This window comes from Entelurus aequoreus, linkage group LG10, assembly GCF_033978785.1.
Source record: "Entelurus aequoreus isolate RoL-2023_Sb linkage group LG10, RoL_Eaeq_v1.1, whole genome shotgun sequence".
Classification (NCBI taxonomy): Eukaryota; Metazoa; Chordata; class Actinopteri; order Syngnathiformes; family Syngnathidae; genus Entelurus; species Entelurus aequoreus.
The window spans coordinates 54287363-54309557 of record NC_084740.1 but is presented as its reverse complement, the minus strand read 5'-3'; the positions used below and the strand labels follow the sequence as shown (position 1 = coordinate 54309557).

The following is a 22195-nucleotide window of genomic DNA, read 5'->3' as shown; positions in this document are numbered from 1 at the left end:
CATGACATCATCGCGCCAAGTGGGTGTTCTTTCAGTCAATTAGTTTGCATATATACATATATGTATACGGCCAAAAAAATGTAATTGTAATTTTGAGGAATTTATCTGAATGTGCATGAACTATTTCTGTTCAAAATAGTTAGAAATGTCATGTTAAATGTTTAAATATTAACTGTCAGTTTACTGTACTGTGCCAACTGTACTACTATATGAGTACATGTTTTCTATTGTTTCATTGAAAATAAAACAGCAAAGTCCATTTGGCTGTCATCTGTTTTAATTATGAGACACAATTGTGTCAAAATCATGATTTTTTTATTTCATGCTTGAAATAAGAAATGATTACTTAAAAAAAAGCAGTTTTATACTTGTGAGTGTTGATGACACAGCTTTGCAACAGTTGATACTCTAGTTTCAAGCATGTTTTACTCAATATAGGTCATCAAATCTCAGCAACAAGCTGTAATATCTTACTGAGATCATTTAGGACCAAAACCCTTAAAACAAGTAAAACACTCTAACATAAAATCTGCTTAGTGAGAAGAATTATTTTATCAGACAGAAAATAAGCAAATATCACCCTTATTTGAGATATTTCATCTTACTTAGATTTCAGTTTAATGCAGTGTTGTCATTATTATATCGATATCGTTTGAATTGGACCATGTGGAACAAGCACATAAAGTGCAATGTCACGGTGCGCTTGGCAATTTCAGGGCAGCAGTTTGGACTTTCCCTCGTGTGTGTGTGTGTGGTTTGATAGATTGATTGAGACTTTTATTAGTAGATTGCACAGTACAGTACATATTCCGTACAATTGACCACTAAATGGTAACACCCCAATAAGTTTTTCAACTTGTTAAAGTCGGGGTCCACGTAAATCAATTTGTGTGCGTGTGTGTGTGTGTGTGTGTGTGTGTGTGTGTGTGTGTGTGTGTGTGTGTGTGCGTGTGGCCCCACCTCCACCCACAGAGACAAAGACAAGATTTTTTTCATTCTGCTATAAATAACTCCAAAAGTCATGGGCACGTTTGAAGGGAATGTCAGAAATGGAATAAGGGACAAGCAGTTCACTTTTGGGGGGTGATCCGGATCATTTCTACTAAATGACTTTACATTAACATTGCAAGTTTCTATTTCTGTGTGTGTATGCGAGGGGCTCGCCTCCACCCACAGAGACAAAGACAGTGACAACATTTCTTTCATTCTGCTATAAATAACTCCAAAAGTTCTGGGCACATTTTGATGAAACTTTCAGAAAATGTCAGAAACAGGATAAGGAACAAGTCATTACATTTTGGGGCTGGTCTGGATCACTCTCTGGATTCAGGACTTGTTTACTATCGGGAAGTCCGAGTGTTTTTCTGTAATATAACGTTCAGCTGTACTTAATGTGTTTGTAGTATGTACATTACTAATGTTAAATTATATTATTAGGAACATTAAAGTGTCAGGCTAAAACTGAAGAGTGCTAGAGTGTACTAATAAATAGAATCCTCTCATGTTGAAGTGTCAGCCATAGCTGTGTGGGCTGCGAGGGTTGATGGGGGAGGAGTCGTCCCTCCCGCTCTGTCCAATCAGCTGGTAGAGGCGGTGGCTCAGGTTCTGAACCTGACAGGTCCCCAGGACGCAGCCGACCCTCATCAGCTGCCCCCTCCGGCCCCCGCTGTTGGCGTGGCGACGACCTCGCGAACTACCCTCCCGGGCTGATGACGGCGCGTCCTGATGGAGCAAGAGTTGGGACAACCTGGGCGGGGGCTCTGCTTTTAGTAGGGCCCTCCACAGGTGGCCTCTCTTTGTCAGAGGGACGGGGTCGTCCGGGGCAACACGTGATGTAGCGGGTGTCACGGCGGCGTAAGAAGGCGTCGTGTATTTAGAAGATTTGGGTGACCTGAAAAACAGGACGCCGTCATTTCAACACCGAAATTTTTTGAAAAAAAAGGCATTGATGAACCTCGTTAAAGCGAGCAGCTTCTAAATGGTATTTAGTTAATGAGCAACAGTGTGACTGGGTTGTGCAAGAAGGAACAATGTGGTCGGTGTTAGTGGAGATAAAAAGCTGCAGCACTTCCTGTTGAGAGGGAATTTGAAGTGCTTTTTGTCTCACCTATTCTTCATCATCTTCTTGACTTTTTCCATTCATGTCTATTCTCCTTTGACATTTTGGATTTCAGTGTTTGGTGACCAGAATTGGTGCAATGTAAAGTAGCACACGTCATTGTTTGTTTACTCTTTGCTGGGGCTGCTTCAGGCCAGTCAGTGCAGCTGCATGACCTATTGACCTATTAACACTGTTGGCCTATTTGTATATACACTACCGTTCAAAAGTTTGGGGTCACATTGAAATGTCCTTATTTTTGAAGGAAAAGCACTGTACTTTTCAATGAAGATAACTTTAAACTAGTCTTAACTTTAAAGAAATACACTCTATACATTGCTAATGTGTGTAAATGACTATTCTAGCTGCAAATGTCTGGTTTTTGGTGCAATATCTACATAGGTGTATAGAGGCCCATTTCCAGCAGCCATCACTCCAGTGTTCTAATGGTACAATGTGTTTGCTCATTGGCTCAGAAGGCTAATTGATGATTAGAAAACCCTTGTGCAATCATGTTCACACATCTGAAAACAGTTTAGCTCCTTACAGAAGCTACAAAACTGACCTTCCTTTGAGCAGATTGAGTTTCTGGAGCATCACATTTGTGGGGTCAATTAAACGCTCAAAATGGCCAGAAAAAGAGAACTTTCACCTGAAACTCGACAGTCTATTCTTGTTCTTACAAATGAAGGCTATTCCACAAAATTGTTTGGGTGACCCCAAACTTTTGAACGGTAGTGTATGTGTATGTACAGTATATACATTAGGTCAGGAAAAAACACAGAGGCTATATCATCCCTACAAGGCTGTTTCACAGGTTTCCATGCTCTTCAGGGGATTGTATTGAATTGTCTGTGGTTGTTACATGTATATATAGCAGGGGTGGGCAATTAATTTTTACCGGGGGCCGCATGAACAACCTGAGCACTGCTGGAGGGCCACACCAACAATATTTCAATTAAATTTTCCTCAAATTATTTTTGATGTACCGTAAGATAAATAATAATAATAATTTCATTCAACCTAACTTAACTTTATACATACACAGATTGCTTTTGATGGTTTTATTTTTAACACTGTCTTACCCAACACTTCCTGATGTATAATACAATGCAAAAATGTCCATTTCTGTCACTTTATCCTGCATCCTCTTTAAAAGTCCAACATTTTTTACCCGTCAGATTTGGACAACCATCTGTTGTCACACCTGCCAGCTTGTCCCATTTCATGTCCAAACACGCATTTACCTATGTGAACAAGTCATTACCTGTGGTTGTCTCTTTAATTGACTGCATGGCTGCCAGCTACTCCGTGATCTGAAAGTCTGCAGTTATCCCACGTAAGAAGATGAGCAGCTGGGCGGTGTCACGTACATCGCAGCTCTCATCCAAAGCCAGCGAAAAACAGTCAAAGTCGGCCGTTCTGTTTTTCAGCTGAAGCTCCAAGTTTCCAGCGAGGGTCTCAACCCGCCTCGTTACAGTGCGTCGGGAGAGTGACACGTTCTCAAATGCGCCCCTCTTCTCCGGGCATTTCAGCGCAACAGAGTCCAATAAGCACTCCTTAATAAACTCTCCGTCAGATTACCGCTGTTCACATTCACTCACAATCGCGCACCAGCATACATCCACACGGAAGTAATACAAATAACGCTTTTCAAAACAAAAGCAGCACTGTTGTATTGCACACTCGACATAGATACTTTTTAAAATGTATTTTGTCATTTATGATTGGCCTCATGCGGGCCGGATGTGGCCCGCGGGCCGCCGAATGCCCAGGTCTGATATATAGGGTACATTACATGGGGGTGTGGCCATTGTTACACAGTAGTGCCTTGCTTCTGAGACCAGTTTGTTTAAAGTGGACATGCTGGGGTGGTGTATAATAAAAACATTTTCTTTCAGGCAAAGGTTACATCTTTTAGCTGCACTGTTGTATGGTGACCTAGATGCGACAATTCGCCATGTAATGGTGTGATCAATTTTATTGTCTTTAATAGTCCATATGTATTTACTCAGCTCTGTGGAGTTCTTGAGTTGGGGCCTACGAAATGATGCTGTGTGATTGTTATAACGGGTTTTAAAGGTGTTTTCTGTGAGTCCAATGCAAGTCTCTGTGTTTGACTTGTCCTTGCGGGTGACGCTGGCTTGGTAAACAACTGATGTTTTTAAGCGGCTTCCGTTGAGTGGACAGTTAATCCTTTGTCTGCAATTGCAGCTATCTGTGGAGTTAGAATCGTTAGCGGTTGCTTGTCTGTGAGTGCTCGGAATCTTTTTGTTGTGTGAGTCAATGATTTGTTTGACATTCATCATGCAGCTGTAGCTAAGTTTCAAGGTGTTCCTGTTGAATATCTTCCTGAGTACATGTTTTTTGGGGAAGTGCTTGTCAATGAGTGCAAGGAATTTGTGTCCGATGTTGGTGCTGAGGTTTTTGCTGAATGGGGGGGTTGTACCAGAGTATGTTGTATCTAAGTTAGCACAAAACTTTGTGTTGCCATGAGTTCCCGGCGAGAGGACAAAAGCTGTCTTTGATCTTACCAAGCAAAAGGCTTGTAAAACTCCACTGTGTAGGATGGGAAGCGACATGAAGGGGTCTGTTTCTTTGATCTATTGTAATCCACAGGAAGATCTTGTCTTGACCCGAGATCTACAAAGCAGAGAGAAAGCAGGACCTGCCCAACTCCAGGCATCTTTTCTTTGAACTGTTTTGTGACCGAGGGTGAAGGCTGTTTACGACCCCCTCTCCCCTTAGAAACAGCTGTTGCCATGTAATCAGGGAAAGTCCAAATAAAAGAGGAGGCGTGCAATCCTCTTGCCAGAGCGAGGTGGAAGACTGTCCAGACGTTTCTCCTCATTGAGCTAAATTGAATTCTGTCTCTGTTTAATTCCTTGCTTCTTGTCTGTTTAATAGATGTCATCGGTGTTTGAACCTGACAAGTGCTTTCTGGTATCGAGGTGTTGCTTGGTTGATTGATTCCCTGTCTGATGACAGCGCTGACAGTCTCCTGTTGATGCCGGCTGGGATGTTCCTGGTTGTGACAGGCGGGTGGTTGCTGTCGCGGTGTACATATTGTAATGTGGTGTCGGGCTTTGTAAATGGCCGGTATGTTTTATTGTTCAGGTTAAGGGGATACATCCAGGAAGTTTACAGTGTGTTTGTTTGACTCAATTGTGATCCTTAGTCCGTTATTTTTGAAAATGCGGCATATTTATTTTTTGATGTTTTCCAAAGCTCTCAGTCTGGCATTGGAAATAGCCAGTCCGTCGTCTCTGTATAGTCCAATGTTTACTCCTAATTTTGTGAGTTGCCAGAGTAGGTAGCTTCCTACTAGTTCGCATGTTTCCGCCCTGTCATAACTTCCCATTGTTACGTGGAATGGCCCAGTGGTCTTTTGCCATGTGTGTATGTGTATGAATAAATGAATGGACTTTATTGTCATTATATTTGCATACAACGAGATTAAGGACTCCAATTTAAGGTGCGGTAGTGGAAACAAATATGGAATAAAAATAAATCACACAAGAAGTGATAAGGATAAAAAATAAGAATTGAAATAAACAGACTGCTATACAATAAAACAATAAGCATTCTGTAGAATATACACTACCGTTCAAAAGTTTGGGGTCACCCAAACAATTTTGTGGAATAGCCTTCATTTCTAAGAACAAGAATAGACTGTCGAGTTTCAGATGAAAGTTCTCTTTTTCTGGCCATTTTGAGCGTTTAATTGACCCCACAAATGTGATGCTCCAGAAACTCAATCTGCTCAAAGGAAGGTCAGTTTTGTAGCTTCTGTAACGAGCTAAACTGTTTTCAGATGTGTGAACATGATTGCACAAGGGTTTTCTAATCATCAATTAGCCTTTTGAGCCAATGAGCAAACACATTGTACCATTAGAACACTGGAGTGATAGTTGCTGGAAATGGGCCTCTATACACCTATGTAGATATTGCACCAAAAAACAGACATTTGCAGCTAGAATAGTCATTTACCACATTAGCAATGTATAGAGTGTATTTCTTTAAAGTTAAGACTAGTTTAAAGTTATCTTCATTGAAAAGTACAGTGCTTTTCCTTCAAAAATAACGACATTTCAATGTGACCCCAAACTTTTGACCGGTAGTGTACAAAACAATATACAAAATACTGTACAATATACAGAAAAAAACAAGAGTAACAAAGTAACAATCAGTGTCGGACGTATTGCACTAGAAGGGTAATTGCACAGTAGGGTATTAGGGTAGGATATTGCACAGTGGTGGTACAGGGGTGAATTATTTATTACAAGTTTGAGTTCAAGATGGTGGCAGCTCTGGGAAAGATGTATGTGTATGTATATAGCCTATACATACAGTATGTATGTCTATATACATATAATTCATATAATTATTATTAATATAATGGCTATATAATTAATATTTATATAATATACTAAATTAATATTTAGTATAATTGGATGTTAAGAATATGTGACAGTTGGACTTCAACAAAGATGACGGGGAGAAGGTGAGGCACGTAAATAAGAGCGCCCACAAAACGGCACATCCTGAAGAGACGGTCAGAAAGCGACTTGAAGATGATGTGTTAACATCATGGATGCAACATTTTGAGCAAAGAACCACCATTACATGTTATGTAGACCACAAGGAAGTCTTTTACATTTAGAAAAAAATCATAATATGACCCCTTTAATGCACCTTATAATCCGGTGCACCTTTTTGTATGAAAAAAAGACCTGAATAGACCTGCGCTCATCGGCAGTGCACCTTATAATCCGGTGTGCCCTGTGTCCGAAAAATAGAGTAATAATATAAATATTTGTGGCATATATTTTGCACGTATGCAGTACTCCTGGTTGTACTCCTGTATTTACTACTGCATGATGTCATTGCACTCACGCATGCTTTGTGTTTGAAAGCAACAACAGAAAAAAAAAAGGCGCTTCTCCAACATTCCTGCTAAGAGCGCAGCATGAGTTTCATCACAGAGGACCTTCCCCTAAAAGGTAAAACATTTTGTCCCCTACCAGAGCCCCAACGTTTCTCTACCGTTTCGCTTCTTCTTGCCAGTGACTGTATTGTGTTACATCCGTCACAGACTTCCATGCTCCTTTTCCCACTAGGCTGGGGATCTTCAATAAGACACCTGCTGGGGAAACTCATTTTTATCCTTATGTAATATAGTCTGAGAACAACAACTCACTAAGCAACATGGAGGTATGGGTATAGACATCTGGTGGTAGATACATACACACGTACGGTACATCTAAAAACAAATTGGTTGCATACGCTGGTTTTTAACTACAAATGCCGTTTCCATTTGAGTTGGGAAATTGTGTTAGATGTAAATATAAACGGAATACAATGATTTGCAAATTATTTACAACCCATATTCAGTTGAATGCACTACAAAGACAACATATTTGATGTTCAAACTGATAAAAAAAAAAATTTGTGCAAATAATCATTAACTTTAGAATTTGATGCCAGCAACACGTGACAAAGAAGTTGGGAAAGGTGGCAATAAATACTGATAAAGTTGAGGAATGCTCATCAAACACTTATTTGGAACATCCCACAGGTGAACAGGCAAATTGGGAACAGGTGGGTGCCATGATTGGGTATAAAAGTAGATTCCATGAAATGCTCAGTCATTCACAAACAAGGATGGGGCGAGGGTCACCACTTTGTCAACAAATGCCTGAGCAAATTGTTGAACAGTTTAAGAAAAACCTTTCTCAAGCAGCTATTGCAAGGAATTTAGGGATTTCACCATCTACGCTCCGTAATATCATCAAAGGGTTCAGAGAATCTGGAGAAATCACTGCACGTAAGCAGCTAAGCCCGTGACCTTCCATCCCTCAGGCTGTACTGCATCAACAAGCGACATCAGTGTGTAAAGGATATCACCACATGGGCTCACGAACACTTCAGAAACCCACTGTCAGTAACTACAGTTGGTCGCTACATCTGTAAGTGCAAGTTAAAACTCTCCTACGCAAGGCGAAAACCGTTTATCAACAACACCCAGAAACGCAGTCGGTTTCGCTGGGCCTGAGCTTATCTAAGATGGACTGATACAAAGTGGAAAAGTGTTCTGTGGTCTGACGAGTCCACATTGCAAATTGTTTTTGGAAACTGTGGACGTCGTGTCCTCCGGACCAAAGAGGAAAAGAACCATCCGGATTGTTATAGGCGCAAAGTGTAAAAGCCAGCATGTGTGATGGTATGGGGGTGTGTTAGTGCCCAAGACATGGGTAACTTACACATCTGTGAAGGCACCATTAATGCTGAAAGGTACATACAGCTTTTGGAGCAACATATGTTGCCATCCAAGCAACGTTACCATGGACGCCCCTGCTTATTTCAGCAAGACAATGCCAAGCCACATGTTACATCAATGTGGCTTCATAGTAAAAGAGTGCGGGTACTAGACTGGCCTGCCTGTAGTCCAGACCTGTCTCCCATTGAAAATGTGTGGTGCATTATGAAGCCTAAAATAGCACAAGGGAGACCCCCGGACTGTTGAACAACTTAAGCTGTACATCAAGCAAGAATGGGAAAGAATTCCACCTGAGAAGCTTCAAAAATGTGTCTCCTCAGTTCCCAAACCTTTACTGAGTGTTGTTAAAAGGAAAGGCCATGTAACACAGTGGTGAACATGCCCTTTCCCAACTACTTTGGCACGTGTTGCAGCCATGAAATTCTGAGTTAATTATTTGCAAAAAAAAAAAAAAGTTTGAGTTTGAACATCAAATATGTTGTCTTTGTAGTGCATTCAACTGAATATGGGTTGAAAAGGATTTGCAAATCATTGTATTCCGTTTATATTTACATCTAACACAATTTCCCAACTCATATGGAAACGGGGTTTGTATAACAATGATTGCGTTTTTGTTGAGACAACTCCTTGTTATGCTCATGTGTCCTTAAACCGAATCCCACTAAATCACTCTCACCGCTGTCTCACCTCCAGGCTGCTGAGAGGAATTACTGTACCTCGGTCTCTCACCCTGCCAGACCCCAAGAGACTTCACTGTTCTTTTCCACTGTATGAAGTCTGAGAAACGGTTGTGCTCATTAGTCACAAACATCTTTATGATGTTCTCTCTACAGCAAACTGTGGTGAGTGTACCACTAGTGGTACTTTAACTTTTATGTGCAATAAATTGTATTTTAATAATTAAGTACAGTGTTTTATTTTCCCATATTCAAACAGTGTTACTTTTCAAACTGTGTAATGTTACAGTGACCAAAAATATTTGAATATATAATTTATATACCACCACTTACCTGAGTCAGTACCGTATTTTTCGGACTATAAGTCAGTTTTTTTTTCATAGTTTGGCCGGGGGTGCGACTTATACTCAGGAGCGACTTATGTGTGAAATGATTAACACATTAGCGTAAAAAATCTAATAATATTATTTATCTCATTCACGTAAGAGACTGGACGTATAAGATTTCATGGGATTTAGCGATTAGGAGTGACAGATTGTTTGGTAAACGTATAGCATGTTCTATATGTTATAGTTATTTGAATGACTCTTACCATAATATGTTACGTTAACATACCAGGCACCTTCTCAGTTGGTTATTTATGCCTCATATAACGTACACTTATTCAGCCTGTTGTTCACTATTCTTTAGACATTTTAAATTGCCTTTCAAATGTCTATTCTTGGTGTTGGCTTTTATCAAATAAATTTCCCCCAAAAATGCAACTTATACTCCAGTGCGACTTATATATGTTTTTTTCCTTCTTTATTATGCATTTTCGGCCGGTGCGACTTATACTCCGGAGCGACTTATACTCCGAAAAATACGGTACCTTTTGTTAGGAACCCCAACGAGGTTTTCCTGATGATGCCGCGCTCATATTCAGGAAAAAAAATGGTCCTGGGCATGACGTTAAAGTGCATCCGGCAGTGGAGGCTCCTCTATGGGGTCTTGGGGCACTAGGAGGTTAACCCCTTTACTACTGTTACCCCAGGTGGCCCTTGGCCAGGGATCGACAACCCAAAATGTTGAAAGAGCCATATTGGACCAAAAATACAAAAACAAATATGTCTGGAGCCGCAAAAAATTAAAAGCCATATTACATACAGATAGTGTGTCATGAGATATAAATTGAATTAAGAGGACTTAAAGGAAACTAAATGAGCTCAAATATACCTACAAATGAGGCGTAATGATGCAATATGTACATATAGCTAGCCTAAATAGCATGTTAGCATCGATTAGCTTGCAGTGACCAAATATGTCTAAGTGATTATCACTCCACACAAGTCAATAACATCAACAAAGCTCACCTTTGTGCATTCATGCACAACATTAAAAGTTTGGTGGACAAACGGACATTAAAAAAGAAGTGGCATAAAACACGTCCTAGAAAGTCGGAGAAAGTTATACATGTAAACAAACTATGGTGAGTTCAAGGACCGCCAAAATTAGTAGGACAAAACGGCGCTCGCCAAATACTCAAATCAGTGAAGCATGTTTAATATAAACCGTGTGCTTTATAACAATTAGGGAGGTTTGTGTCATGTTTGTCCTCCTACAGAAACCATATTAACACAAAAAATATATTTTTTTCCCCTCATCTTTTTCCATTTTTCACACATTTTTGAAAAAGCTCCAGAGAGCCACTAGGGCGGCGCTATGCGGCTCTAGAGCCGCGGGCTGCCGACCCCTGCCCTTGGCAAAGCCCTAGTACCTGACTGCCCCCTAGCCAGGGATACGGTGAAGACCTCAACGGTGGAGCAGGCGGAAGACGGTAGATTTAAGAACTACCACAACGGCTGCGATGGCGGAAGAAGGCTGCAGCAGAAAAGGGTCCCCAGTCGTCTTGGACTCCATGCCACTGGACCCTGACCCCGATTCTGTCAAGGATCGTGTGGTGACTGTCTGTGCACCAGTCTCCCCACGTTAAACTAAGTCACGCACAGGCATCCTCCATAAAGGGATACACCCCTACCAGGAGGATCGTCATACTCGTTCGAGTGACCGCCGATGATGATTCAGAAAAATAGTTTGACTCTTGTTTTTTCTCTCAATATACAAACAAAGTTTATATAAATGACGTAAAACTAATTGGGTTATGGTATAGCAGCAGAAAACATGAATAAGGTCAAGATACAGTATCTTGTGCTGAGTATAGATATCATAATGATACATATGATTTATGAACAGGCACTCACCTGGAGCCTCATTTCGGTGAAGACAAACTTTGCCATTAATGAAGGCCTTTTTTTAATTGGAACAATGCAATGCAGTAATATATTGTACAAAACCAAACAGAAACAACATTTACTACCAAGTAATAATAATAAATATAAAAATAAATGAGTTCATTACATTCATCACACATGACGGTTACATTGATGTTTATATCAGTGCTGTCGAATGATACATTATTATTCTAAATCAAACTTTTGAATTTAGATTAATCATGATCAAGCAAAAGTAAAATTAACTTTTAAAAAAAATACCCCAATATTTGTACACAAATGCAATTGTAGGTCAGAATGTCACACAAAAACATTTTTAAAATTAAACGTCTGTTTTGTTTTAATGTATACTTAGGTCTACTACGCTACTGTGTTTTATTGTTGATGATTATGGTGGCACTTGAAGAGCCACGTCTTTTCTGAGTTGGTGCTGAGAATCGCTGTCCGTGAGCAATTTAGTTGTAAAAGTTGTAACAAAGTTTGTGTATGTGAACCAGCGGAAGGATCATTACCTTTCCCAAGAGGAGAGCTACACCTCCGGGTCGAGGCAGTGTGTTCCGATTGATAGTCCAACCACACTCCTCTGCATCTAATAGTCGACTCTTTGAAAACCGCCCTACAAATTTCACCTTCAGCTAAAATGTTACCAAGTTTTGATCAAATTAATGACGTGCTTTCCAGTAAAATAATTTTTAAAAAGTTTTTGTGTGACATTCAGACCTACAATTGCATTAGTGTACAGATATTGTTGTTGTTTTTTAAAGTTAATTTAACTTTTGCTCGATCATGATTAATCTAAATTCAAAAGTTTGATTAATTTAGAATAATTTATCATTCGACAGCACTAATGAAGTGAAGTGAATTATATTTATATAGCGCTTTTCTCTAGTGACTCAAAGCGCTTTTACATAGTGAAAACCAATATCTAAGCTACATTTAAACCAGTGTGGGTGGCACTGGGAGCAGGTGGGTAAAGTGTCTTGCCCAAGGACACAACGGCAAAGTTTGCCTTCACCGAAATGAGGCTCCAGGTGAGTGCCTGTTCATAAATCATGTACATCATTATGATATCTATGCTCAGCACAAGATACTGTATCTTGACTTTATTCATGTTTTTTGCTGCGATACCATAACCCAATTTGTTTTACGTCATGTATATAAACTTTCAGTTTGTATATTGAGAGAAAAAACAAAGAGTCAAACTATTTTTCTGAATATGAGCGCGGCATCATCAGGGAAACCTCGTTGGGGGTCCTAACAAAAGATGAATCAGGTAAGTGGCGGTATATTAGTGATATTTTCAAATATTGACGATGAAACGACTCAACACAAAACTACTCAATAATACTAAATAAGATGCCAACGAATGACGTTATTAAGACGTGTCTACCTGTCCCTGGCACCGAGGGTATGGTGGGTCAGACTCCGGGTGTGGAGCTCCAGGGGCAGGAGGCCGAGCAGCAGGCACGTCCACGCCGGCAGGAGCGCACTCATGACGGCCAGACTCACCAAAGGTCCCCTTGGGTTCAGTCTCACAGGAACAAGGTGAGTCAATTTAATACAAACGTGTTTTGTTTTTAAAGTAATTGTTCCGTAAGTGACTTATATATTGTCTTTTCTGAGGACATCCGAGTAAAAATAAGATAAAACATGGGATGAGTGGCTTTGCTCTCAAGGGGCTGGAGGCTTTTTTATTTATAAGGTCTGATTGGAGGATGAGAAGCAAGGAGGAGGAACAACCTCACACTTATCAACTCACTGGAAGAAAACTTCATTAAGATGACTTCTAAGTAGAGATGTCCGATAATATCGGCCGATAAATGCTTTAAAATGTAATATCGGAAATGATCGGTATCGTTTTTTTTTTATTATCGGTATCGGTTTTTTTAATTTTTTTTATTAAATCAACATAAAAGACACAAGATACTCTTACAATCAGTGCACCAACTCAAAAAACTTCCCTCCCGCATTTACACTCATTCACACAAAAGGGTTGTTTCTTTCTGTTATTAAAGGCCTACTGAAATGAAATGTTTTTATTTAAACGGGGATAGCAGATCCATTCTATGTGTCATACTTGATCATTTCGCGATATTGCCATATTTTTGCTGAAAGGATTTAGTAGAGAACAACGACGATAAAGTTCGCAACTTTTGGTCGCTGATTAAAAAAAGCCTTGCCTATACCGGAAGTAGCGTGACGTCACAGGAGGTAGGATTCCTCACAATTCCCCGTTGTTTACAATGGAGCGAGAGAGATTCGGACCGAGAAAGCGACGATTACCCCATTAATTTGAGCGAGGATGAAAGATTCGTGGATGAGGAACGTTAGAGTGAAGAACTAGAGAGGCAGTGCAGGGTGTATCTTTTTTTGCTCTGACCGTAACTTAGGTACAAGGTCTCATTGGATTCCACACACTCTCCGTTTTTCTATTGTGGGTCACAGATTTGTATTTTAAACCACCTCGGATACTATATCCTCTTGAAAATGAGAGTCGAGAATGCGAAATGGACATTCACAGTGACTTTTATCTCCACGACAATACATCAGCGAAGCTCTTTAGCTACTGAGCTAACGTGATAGCATCTGGCTCCAATGCAGATAGAAACAAAATAAATAAATCCCTGACTGGAAGGATAGACAGAAGATCAACAATACTATTAAACCATGGACATGTAACTACACGGTTAATAATTCTCAGCCTGGCAAAGCTTAACAATGCTGTTGCTAACGACGCTGAAGCTAACTTAGCAACCAGACCTCACAGAGCTATGATAAAAACATTAGCGCTCCACCTACGCCAGCCAGCCCTCATCTACTCATCAACACCCGTGCTCACCTGCATTCCAGCGATCGACGGAAGGACAAATGACTTCACCCGATCATCCGTGCGGTCGGCGGCTAGCATCGGCTAGCGCGTCTGCTATCAAAGTAAGTACTCCTTGTTGTGTTGCTACAGCCAGTCGCTAATACACCGATCCCACCTACAACTTTCTTCTTTGCAATCTCCATTGTTCATTAAACAAATTGCAAAAGATTCACCAACACAGATGTCCAGAATACTGTGGAATTTTGAGATGAAAACAGAGCAGTTTGTATGGTGACACATTGGGTACGAATACTTCCGTTGCCGTCGTGACGTCACGCGCATACGTCATCATACATAGACGTTTCCAACCGGAAGTTTAGCGGGAAATTTAAAATTGCACTTTATAAGTTAACCCGGCCGTATTGGCATGTGTTGCAATGTTAAGATTTCATCATTGATATATAAACTATCAGACTGCGTGGTCGCTAGTAGTGGCTTTCAGTAGGCCTTTAATATTCTGGTTCCTACATTATATATCAATATATATCAATACAGTCTGCAAGGGATACAGTCCGTAAGCACACATGATTGTGCGTGCTGCTGGTCCACTAATAGTACTAACCTTTAACAGTTAATTTTACTCATTTTCATTAATTACTAGTTTCTATGTAACTGTTTTTATATTGTTTTACTTAATTTTTTATTCAAGAAAATGTTTTTAATTTATTTATCTTATTTTTTTTATTTTTTATTTTTTTTAAAGGACCTTATCTTCACCATACCTGGTTGTCCAAATTAGGCATAATAATGTGTTAATTCCACGACTGTATATATCGGTATCGGTTGATATCGGTATCGGTAATTAAGGGTTTGGTCAATATCGAAAAAGCCATTATCAGACACTAAAATAAAACACTAATTTTATAGCAAGCCAACGCAAAATTAATTTAACTCGTTGGAGTCCAGGGTAGGATTTAGTGGTTTTACATAATGATGTTTACTAGGGGTGTGGGAATAAATCGATTCGAATTCGAATCGCGATTCTCACATTGTGCGATTCAGAATCGATTCTCATTTTTAAAAAATCGATTTTTAATGTCTTTTTTAAAAATTAATAAAAATAACAATACATTTTTTTAAAATTAATCAATCCAACAAAACAATACACAGCAATACCATAACAATGCAATCCAATTCCAAAAGCAAACCCGACCCAGCAACACTCAGAACTGCAATAAACAGAGCAATTGAGAGGAGACACAAACACCACACAGAACAAACCAAAAGTAGTGAAACAAAAATGAATATTATCAACAACAGTATCAATATTAGTTACAATTTCAACATAGCAGTGATTAAAAATCCCTCATTGACATTATCATTAGACATTTATAAAAATAAAATAAAAAGAACAATAGTGTGACAGTGGCTTACACTTGCATCGCATCTCATAAGCTTGACAACACACTGTGTCCAATATTTTCACAAAGATAAAATAAGTCATATTTTTGGTTCATTTAATAGTTAAAACAAATTTACATTATTGCAATCAGTTGATAAAACATTGTCCTTTACAATTATGAAAGCTTTTTACAAAAATCTACTACTCTGCTTGCATGTCAGCAGACTGGGGTAGATCCTGCTGAAATCTATGTATTGAATGAATAGACAATCCTTTTGAATCGGGAAAAAATAGTTTTTGAATCGAGAATCGTGTTGAATTGAAAAAAATAAATAAAAAAAATCGATTTTGAATCGAATCGTGGGACACCCAAAGATTCACAGCCCTAATGTTTGCTTTTTATATTTCACAGTATAAACTCTTTACTAGAGATGTCCGATAATATCGGACTGCTATTATGTAGTATCGGAAATTATCGGTATCGGTTTCAAAAAGTAAAATTTATGACTTTTTAAAACGCTGCTGTGTACACGGACGTAGGGAGAAGTACAGAGCGCCAATAAACCTTTAAAGGCACTGCCTTTGCTTGCCGGCCCAATCACATAATATCTGTGTCTGTTCACACACACAAGCGAAAGCAAGGCATACTTGGTCAACAGCCATACAGGTCACACTGAGGGTGGCCGTATAAACAACTTCAACACTGTTACAAATATGCGCCACACTGTGAACCCACACCAAACAAGAATGACAAACACATTTCGGGAGAACATCCGCACCGTAACACAACATAAACACAACAGAACAAATACCCAGAACCCCTTGCAGCACTAACTCTTCCGGGACGCTACAATATACACCCCCCGCTAACCCCGCTCATCTCCACCTCCTCATGCTCTCTCAGGGAGAGCGTGTCCCAAATTCCAAGCTGCTGTTTTGAGGCATGTTAAAAAAAATAATGCACTTTGTGACTTCAATAATAAATATGGCAGTGCCATGTTGGCATTTTTTTCCATAACTTGAGTTGATTTATTTTGGAAAACCTTGTTACATTGTTTAATGCATCCAGCGGGGCATCACAACACAATAAGGCATAATAATGTGTTAATTCCACGATTGCCTTCTGGTGGTTTCAGAATCAGAATCAGAAATACTTTATTAATCCCGCATGCGGCTCTTTAGCGCCGCCCTAGTGGCTCTTTGGAGCTTTTTCAAAAATGTATGAAAAATGGAAAAAGATGAGCGGAAAAAAATATATTTTTTGTTTTAATATGGTTTCTGTAGGAGGACAAACATGACACAAACCTCCCTAATTGTTATAAAGCACACTGTTTATATTAAACATGCTTCACTGATTCGAGTATTTGGCGAGCGCCGTTTTGTCCTACTAATTTTGGCGGTCCTTGAACTCACCTTAGTTTGTTTACATGTATAACTTTCTCCGACTTTCTAGGACGTGTTTTATGCCACTTCTTTTTCTGTCTCATTTTGTCCACCAAACTTTTAACATTGTACATGAATGCACAAAGGTGAGTTTTGTTGATGTTATTGACTTGTGTGGAGTGCTAATCAGACATATTTGGTTACTGAATGACTGCAAGCTAATCGATGCTAACATGCTATTTAGGCTAGCTATATGTACATAGTGCATCATTATGCCTCATTTGTAGCTATATTTGAGCTCATTTAGTTTCCTTTAAGTCCTCTTAATTCAATTTATATCTCATGACACACTATCTGTATGTAACATGGCTTTTAATTTTTTGCGGCTCCAGACAGATTTGTTTTTGTATTTTTGGTCCAATATGGCTCTTTCAACATTTTGGGTTGCCGACCCCTGCCCTAGGAGAAATTACAATTTTCAGCACAATCCCATTAAAGATCAGACAAACATTACAGGGAGACAGAACAGGATCGCTGACTTCCAGCACCCCTTACAAAAAAGGTGAGATACAGGTAAACAATGGGGGGGGGGGGGGGGGGGAATCGTTCTAGGCCTGGAGGGGGTCCAGACTGAGGCCAAGGGGAAAAAACAACTCATAGCCATAGCACACATCCCTCTTACATGTGAGGGAAACATCCAAGAACACAAAGGACATTAAAAGAGCAGAGCTGATGCAACCAGCCACTTCTACATACAGCTATGAATACAAACTAAAAGAGACATATACATATAACTGTGGTATTCCACGCCATCGCCTGCTGGGGTGGAGGTAGCATGGCCAGAGACAGGAGCAGACCCAATAAAGTAACCAAGATAGCCGACTCCACTCTCGGCCAGTGTCCAGTCCGCATGGATGAGCGAGGTGTCCGATACCTGCTCATTCAGCCAAGACACCGTGAAACTTGTCCGTCCCGGCACTCAGTGCTAGCTCTTCCCTTTTTTTAAGCCTACAGTAAGACTGTTCTTTTTTCAGTCTGACATTTGTGAACACATTAACGGTATGGCATCAGAGGGTTGGTCTTAAACTGGATTACAAGTTATTTAACGAACAAGAAACAACACGTGAAGCTAGGCCAACACACTTCTACAACATTAAATATATCCTGTGGTGTACCACAGGGTTTAATACAATACAAGTGCAAAAGTTAAAGTTAAGTTAAAGTACCAATGATTGTCACACACACACTAGGTGTGGTGAAATTTGTCCTCTGCATTTGACCCATCCCCTTGACCACCCCCTGGGAGGTGAGGGGAGCAGTGGGCAGCAGTGTAGCCGCACCCGGGAATCATTTTTGGTGATTTAACCCCCAATTCCAACCCTTGATGCTGAGTGCCAAGCAGGGAGCAATACGGTAAAAGGGTTCGAATAAAAAGTAAAATTGCAAGATAAAAACAAAAAATGAAATAATAAAAGTGCGACAAATTAAAAAAATAAATAAAGCGAAGGGGGGTGGGGGGCTATAAATGGTGGCCTAGTGGGCGGGCTCAGCTCAGGTTAAAGGCCAGCGAGAAGAGATAGGTCTTAAGAAGGGTTTTGAAGACCCCCAGGCTCTGGGCTGACCTAATGTGGAGGGGAAGGCTGTTCCAGAGCTTAGGGGTGGCAACGGAGAAGATTTTGTCCCCTCTGGTCTTTAGCCTGGATCTGGGGACCGCCAGCAGCAGTTGGTCAGCTGACCTTAGGGCTCTAGACGAGGTATGATGGTGCAGAAGCTCGGTCAGGTATTGTGGGGCCAGGCCATTTAGGGATTTAAAAACAATTAAAAGTAATTTAAAATCAATGCGGTGACGGACAGGGAGCCAGTGGAGTGAGGCCAGGACTGGTGCTGGTGAGGAGACGGGCAGCCGCGTTTTGCACAAGCTGCAAACGGCGGAGTGATGCCTGATCAATGCCAGCGTACAGTGAGTTGTTGTTGTCTAGCCGGTGTGTGATGAAGGCGTGGATAGCAGTCTCCAGGTTGCTCTGGGAGAGATAGACCTTGGTCTTTGCTAGGGTTCTGAGATGGTAAAAGCTGGTACTAACCACTGAGCTGACCTGTTTGGTGAATTTGAAGGCACTATCGAAGCCCCCATGTCCTCCACCAGGGGACCGCCCTGGACCTAATTAAGTTGAAATCACATGCCTGAGTGTTGACTTACCCCCCTTCTCCATCTGCAACCAGGCTGCAAAAGTTAAAGGTGTTTTTATTTGAATAAAAGGAAATATGCCCACTTAGACATGAACCACTGAACTTAACATGTCAGCTGATACAGACACAATAACAAAGCCAGTAAGAGGTTGTAAATACAGTTTGTGTATTAGACCTCCTTAAGTTCTGCAATGTTGTGGCTAACTGTACTTTACCATAGGTTGACCTCTTCTGGCTTCAAACTTTTCCACTCGCGAAAGTGAACGTGAGTCTTTAAATGTTCACGGCTCGTAAAAAGCATGTAACCCGTGGCACATGGAGTAAAAAGACGACTTGTTTATGAGGGTAACAAAAAGTCAACATGTGTGAAGGACAGAATAATGTGTTTGTGTTGGATAGAGGACACAGCTCAGACTGTCAAGCTGATTAAAATAGAAGAAAGCCCTGTACATGGAGGTGGTTTCAAGTCTTATTTAAACTGCTGAGTCTGTCTGTGACTCAGCACTTTACAGTTTATATCCTCTTAAGCTCACTTTCTAACATTCGAACCTCAGCCTAGTCTTAACACGTGCCATCATAGGAACCATGTTTGCATGTGTGCTTACTTCTAAACTACTCCTACCTGATGACTTACCATGAATTGATTTACGTGGACCCCGACTTAAACAAGTTGAAAAACTTATTCGGGTGTTACCATTTAGTGGTCAATTGCCACAAAATGCCGAAGCAACCACTTCCAGATCAACACCGTATGGAGAAAAAAAAGTCAACAACAGAAGGAGATAATGTCGGCAGTAACCTACCACATTTGTTTAACCTACCATGATTTGTAAACAACAACAAAAAGACTAAATGTTTTTGTGTTATTGAAAATATTGACCTAATCCCTAAAGTATCGACAATATGCTGATACTAGACATTGTTACTGTCAATTTTTGTATCGATCTGCCCACCCCTGTTTACGTTTAAGAGCTCTAGGTTAGCTTGTTTAGATATTCCTCGTCCTCCAGGGAGAATTATTTATAAGACACGCATTTTTGTTGTTGCCATGGAGGCAAGGATTGCATAGTTAGTTGCTAGAGAGGACGCTAGATTGCATTGACGCGGTCGTTGGCTTGTTGCTGACAAATTTGCATTACACAACTAGAATGTGTCATCAAAATGCATTATAGCGATAGTATAAAAGTTCTATCGTCGGCCAAATTCATATAATTTATGCTGTGTATAAATTAAGCCAGGAGAGATACACATGTAACGCTTTGGCTTTATCACCTATTTCCATTTCCACCTCTATGATTATCATTACACTTTCCATTTGTGTGGTTTTGCTCAATGAGCTTTCCTTAGAATTTTGCTTGAATTTTAAAGTGCACATTTTTAAGTCAATTGGAGTGTAGAAGTTTTAATACATGTTGACCACTGCAAGTGTCTGTAGTTTCCAGTGATTTAGAACTTAATTGCATCATCCTGTCAACTGTTTCTAATAGTTTAGAGCAGTGGTTCTTAACCTTGTTGGAGGTACCGAACCCCACTATTTTAATATGCACATTCACCGAACCTTTCTTTAGTGAAAAATAAAATGTTTTTTCAATTCAAGAAAAAGTTATATGTTTTTTTACTGGTGCACAAAATGAACCGTGCATGAACATCACCTTGTTCAAAGAACAAAACCAACACAGTGCATGAACTCACAACAAATTACACACCTTACACACATTAGCATGAATTGATTAACGTGCACCCCGACTTAAACAAGTTGAAAAACTTATTGGGGTGTTACCATTTAGTGGTCAATTGTACGGAATATGTACTGTACTGTATAAACTGTACTGTTTCATATATTGTATTCTCTTCCTTTGCAATCTGCTAGTAAAAGTTTAAATCGATCAATCAAAAAACCTGCAAATCAGATGGAAAATTAGAGGGAACATTGTTTGAGGGTATCCATAATACGCCGATAGGGAGAAGTTTTTATTTACACGATAAGTCGGATGTGTCTTTACCTCTGTGGCGGAGGCTCCGCCGAACCCCTAGGGTTCGATCGAACCCAGGTTAAGAACCACTGCTTTAGAGCCAAAAAGTCGGTCTGGGTAATGTTTATTTTTATATGTATTTGTTGCAATTGTAATGTGAACCGATTCACAGTTTCATGTGAAAATTGGTGGTTCAGTGGCAGTGGTACAACTTGCGTTTGCCACTGAAGCCTCTCTCTTGTGGGGTCAAAAAGGACTTGTAGTGTGTTTTGTCAATATAGCAGCAGGGGGCGTTGTTGGCAAAGAAATACAAACCCCGTTTCCATTTGAGTTGGGAAATTGTGTTAGATGAAAATATAAACGGAATACAATGATTTGCAAATCCTTTTCAACCCATATTCAGTTGAATATGCTACAAAGACAACATATTTGATGTTCAAACTGATAAACGTTTTTTTTTTTGCAAATTATCATTAACTTTAGGATTTGATGCCAGCAACACGTGACAAAGAAGTTGGGAAAGGTGGCAATTAATACTGATAAAGTTGAGGAATTCTCATCAAACACTTATTTGGAACATCCCACAGGTGAACAGGCAAATTGGGAACAGGTGGGTGCCATGATTGGGTATAAAAGTAGATTCCATGAAATGCTCAGTCATTCGCAAACAAGGATGGGGCGAGGGTCACCACTTTGTCAACAAATGCGTGAGCAAATTGTTGAACAGTTTAAGAAAAACCTTTCTCAACCAGCTATTGCAAGGAATTTAGGGATTTCACCATCTACGGTGCATTCAATTGAATATGGGTTGAAAAGGATTTGCAAATCATTGTATTCCGTTTATATTTACATCCAACACAATTTCCCAACTCATCCGTGTTTCCCATAAACTGCCAATATACCTGTGGCGGTGGGGGCGTGGCTATGGGCGTGGTCAACCATGACATCATCGAGTAATTTGCATAATTTACTACAATGATATGATTTTCTCTAAAAAGGCTAAAAAAATGTATACTTACTAATTAATAATAACAGTTTTGTTTTAAACGTCCATCCATCCATCCATTTTACAATATAATTACAACACTTTATGTACATATTTATATACAGATTTGA

General features: G+C 39.9%; 1 protein-coding gene across 1 annotated transcript; it reads right to left on the bottom strand.

The window, feature by feature from the left end:
• Positions 1 to 475: 475 nt before the first annotated feature.
• Positions 476 to 13026, bottom strand: adm2b (adrenomedullin 2b). Its single transcript, XM_062062195.1, has 2 exons — positions 12716 to 13026; positions 476 to 1891 (listed from the first exon to the last, which is right to left on the bottom strand). Exons 1-2 carry the CDS (start codon positions 12817 to 12819, stop codon positions 1513 to 1515), a joined length of 483 nt encoding a protein of 160 aa, XP_061918179.1. The 5' UTR covers positions 12820 to 13026; the 3' UTR covers positions 476 to 1512.
• Positions 13027 to 22195: the final 9169 nt, after the last annotated feature.

Coding starts and splice junctions, on each gene's coding strand:
- adm2b (XM_062062195.1), bottom strand. CDS start 12,819: ATGAGTGCGCTCCTGCCGGCGTGGACGTGCCTGCTGCTCGGCCTCCTG. Junction 1,892..12,715: donor ACCCTCGGTGCCAGGGACAG/GTAGACACGTCT, acceptor CCTGTTTTTCAG/GTCACCCAAATCTTCTAAAT.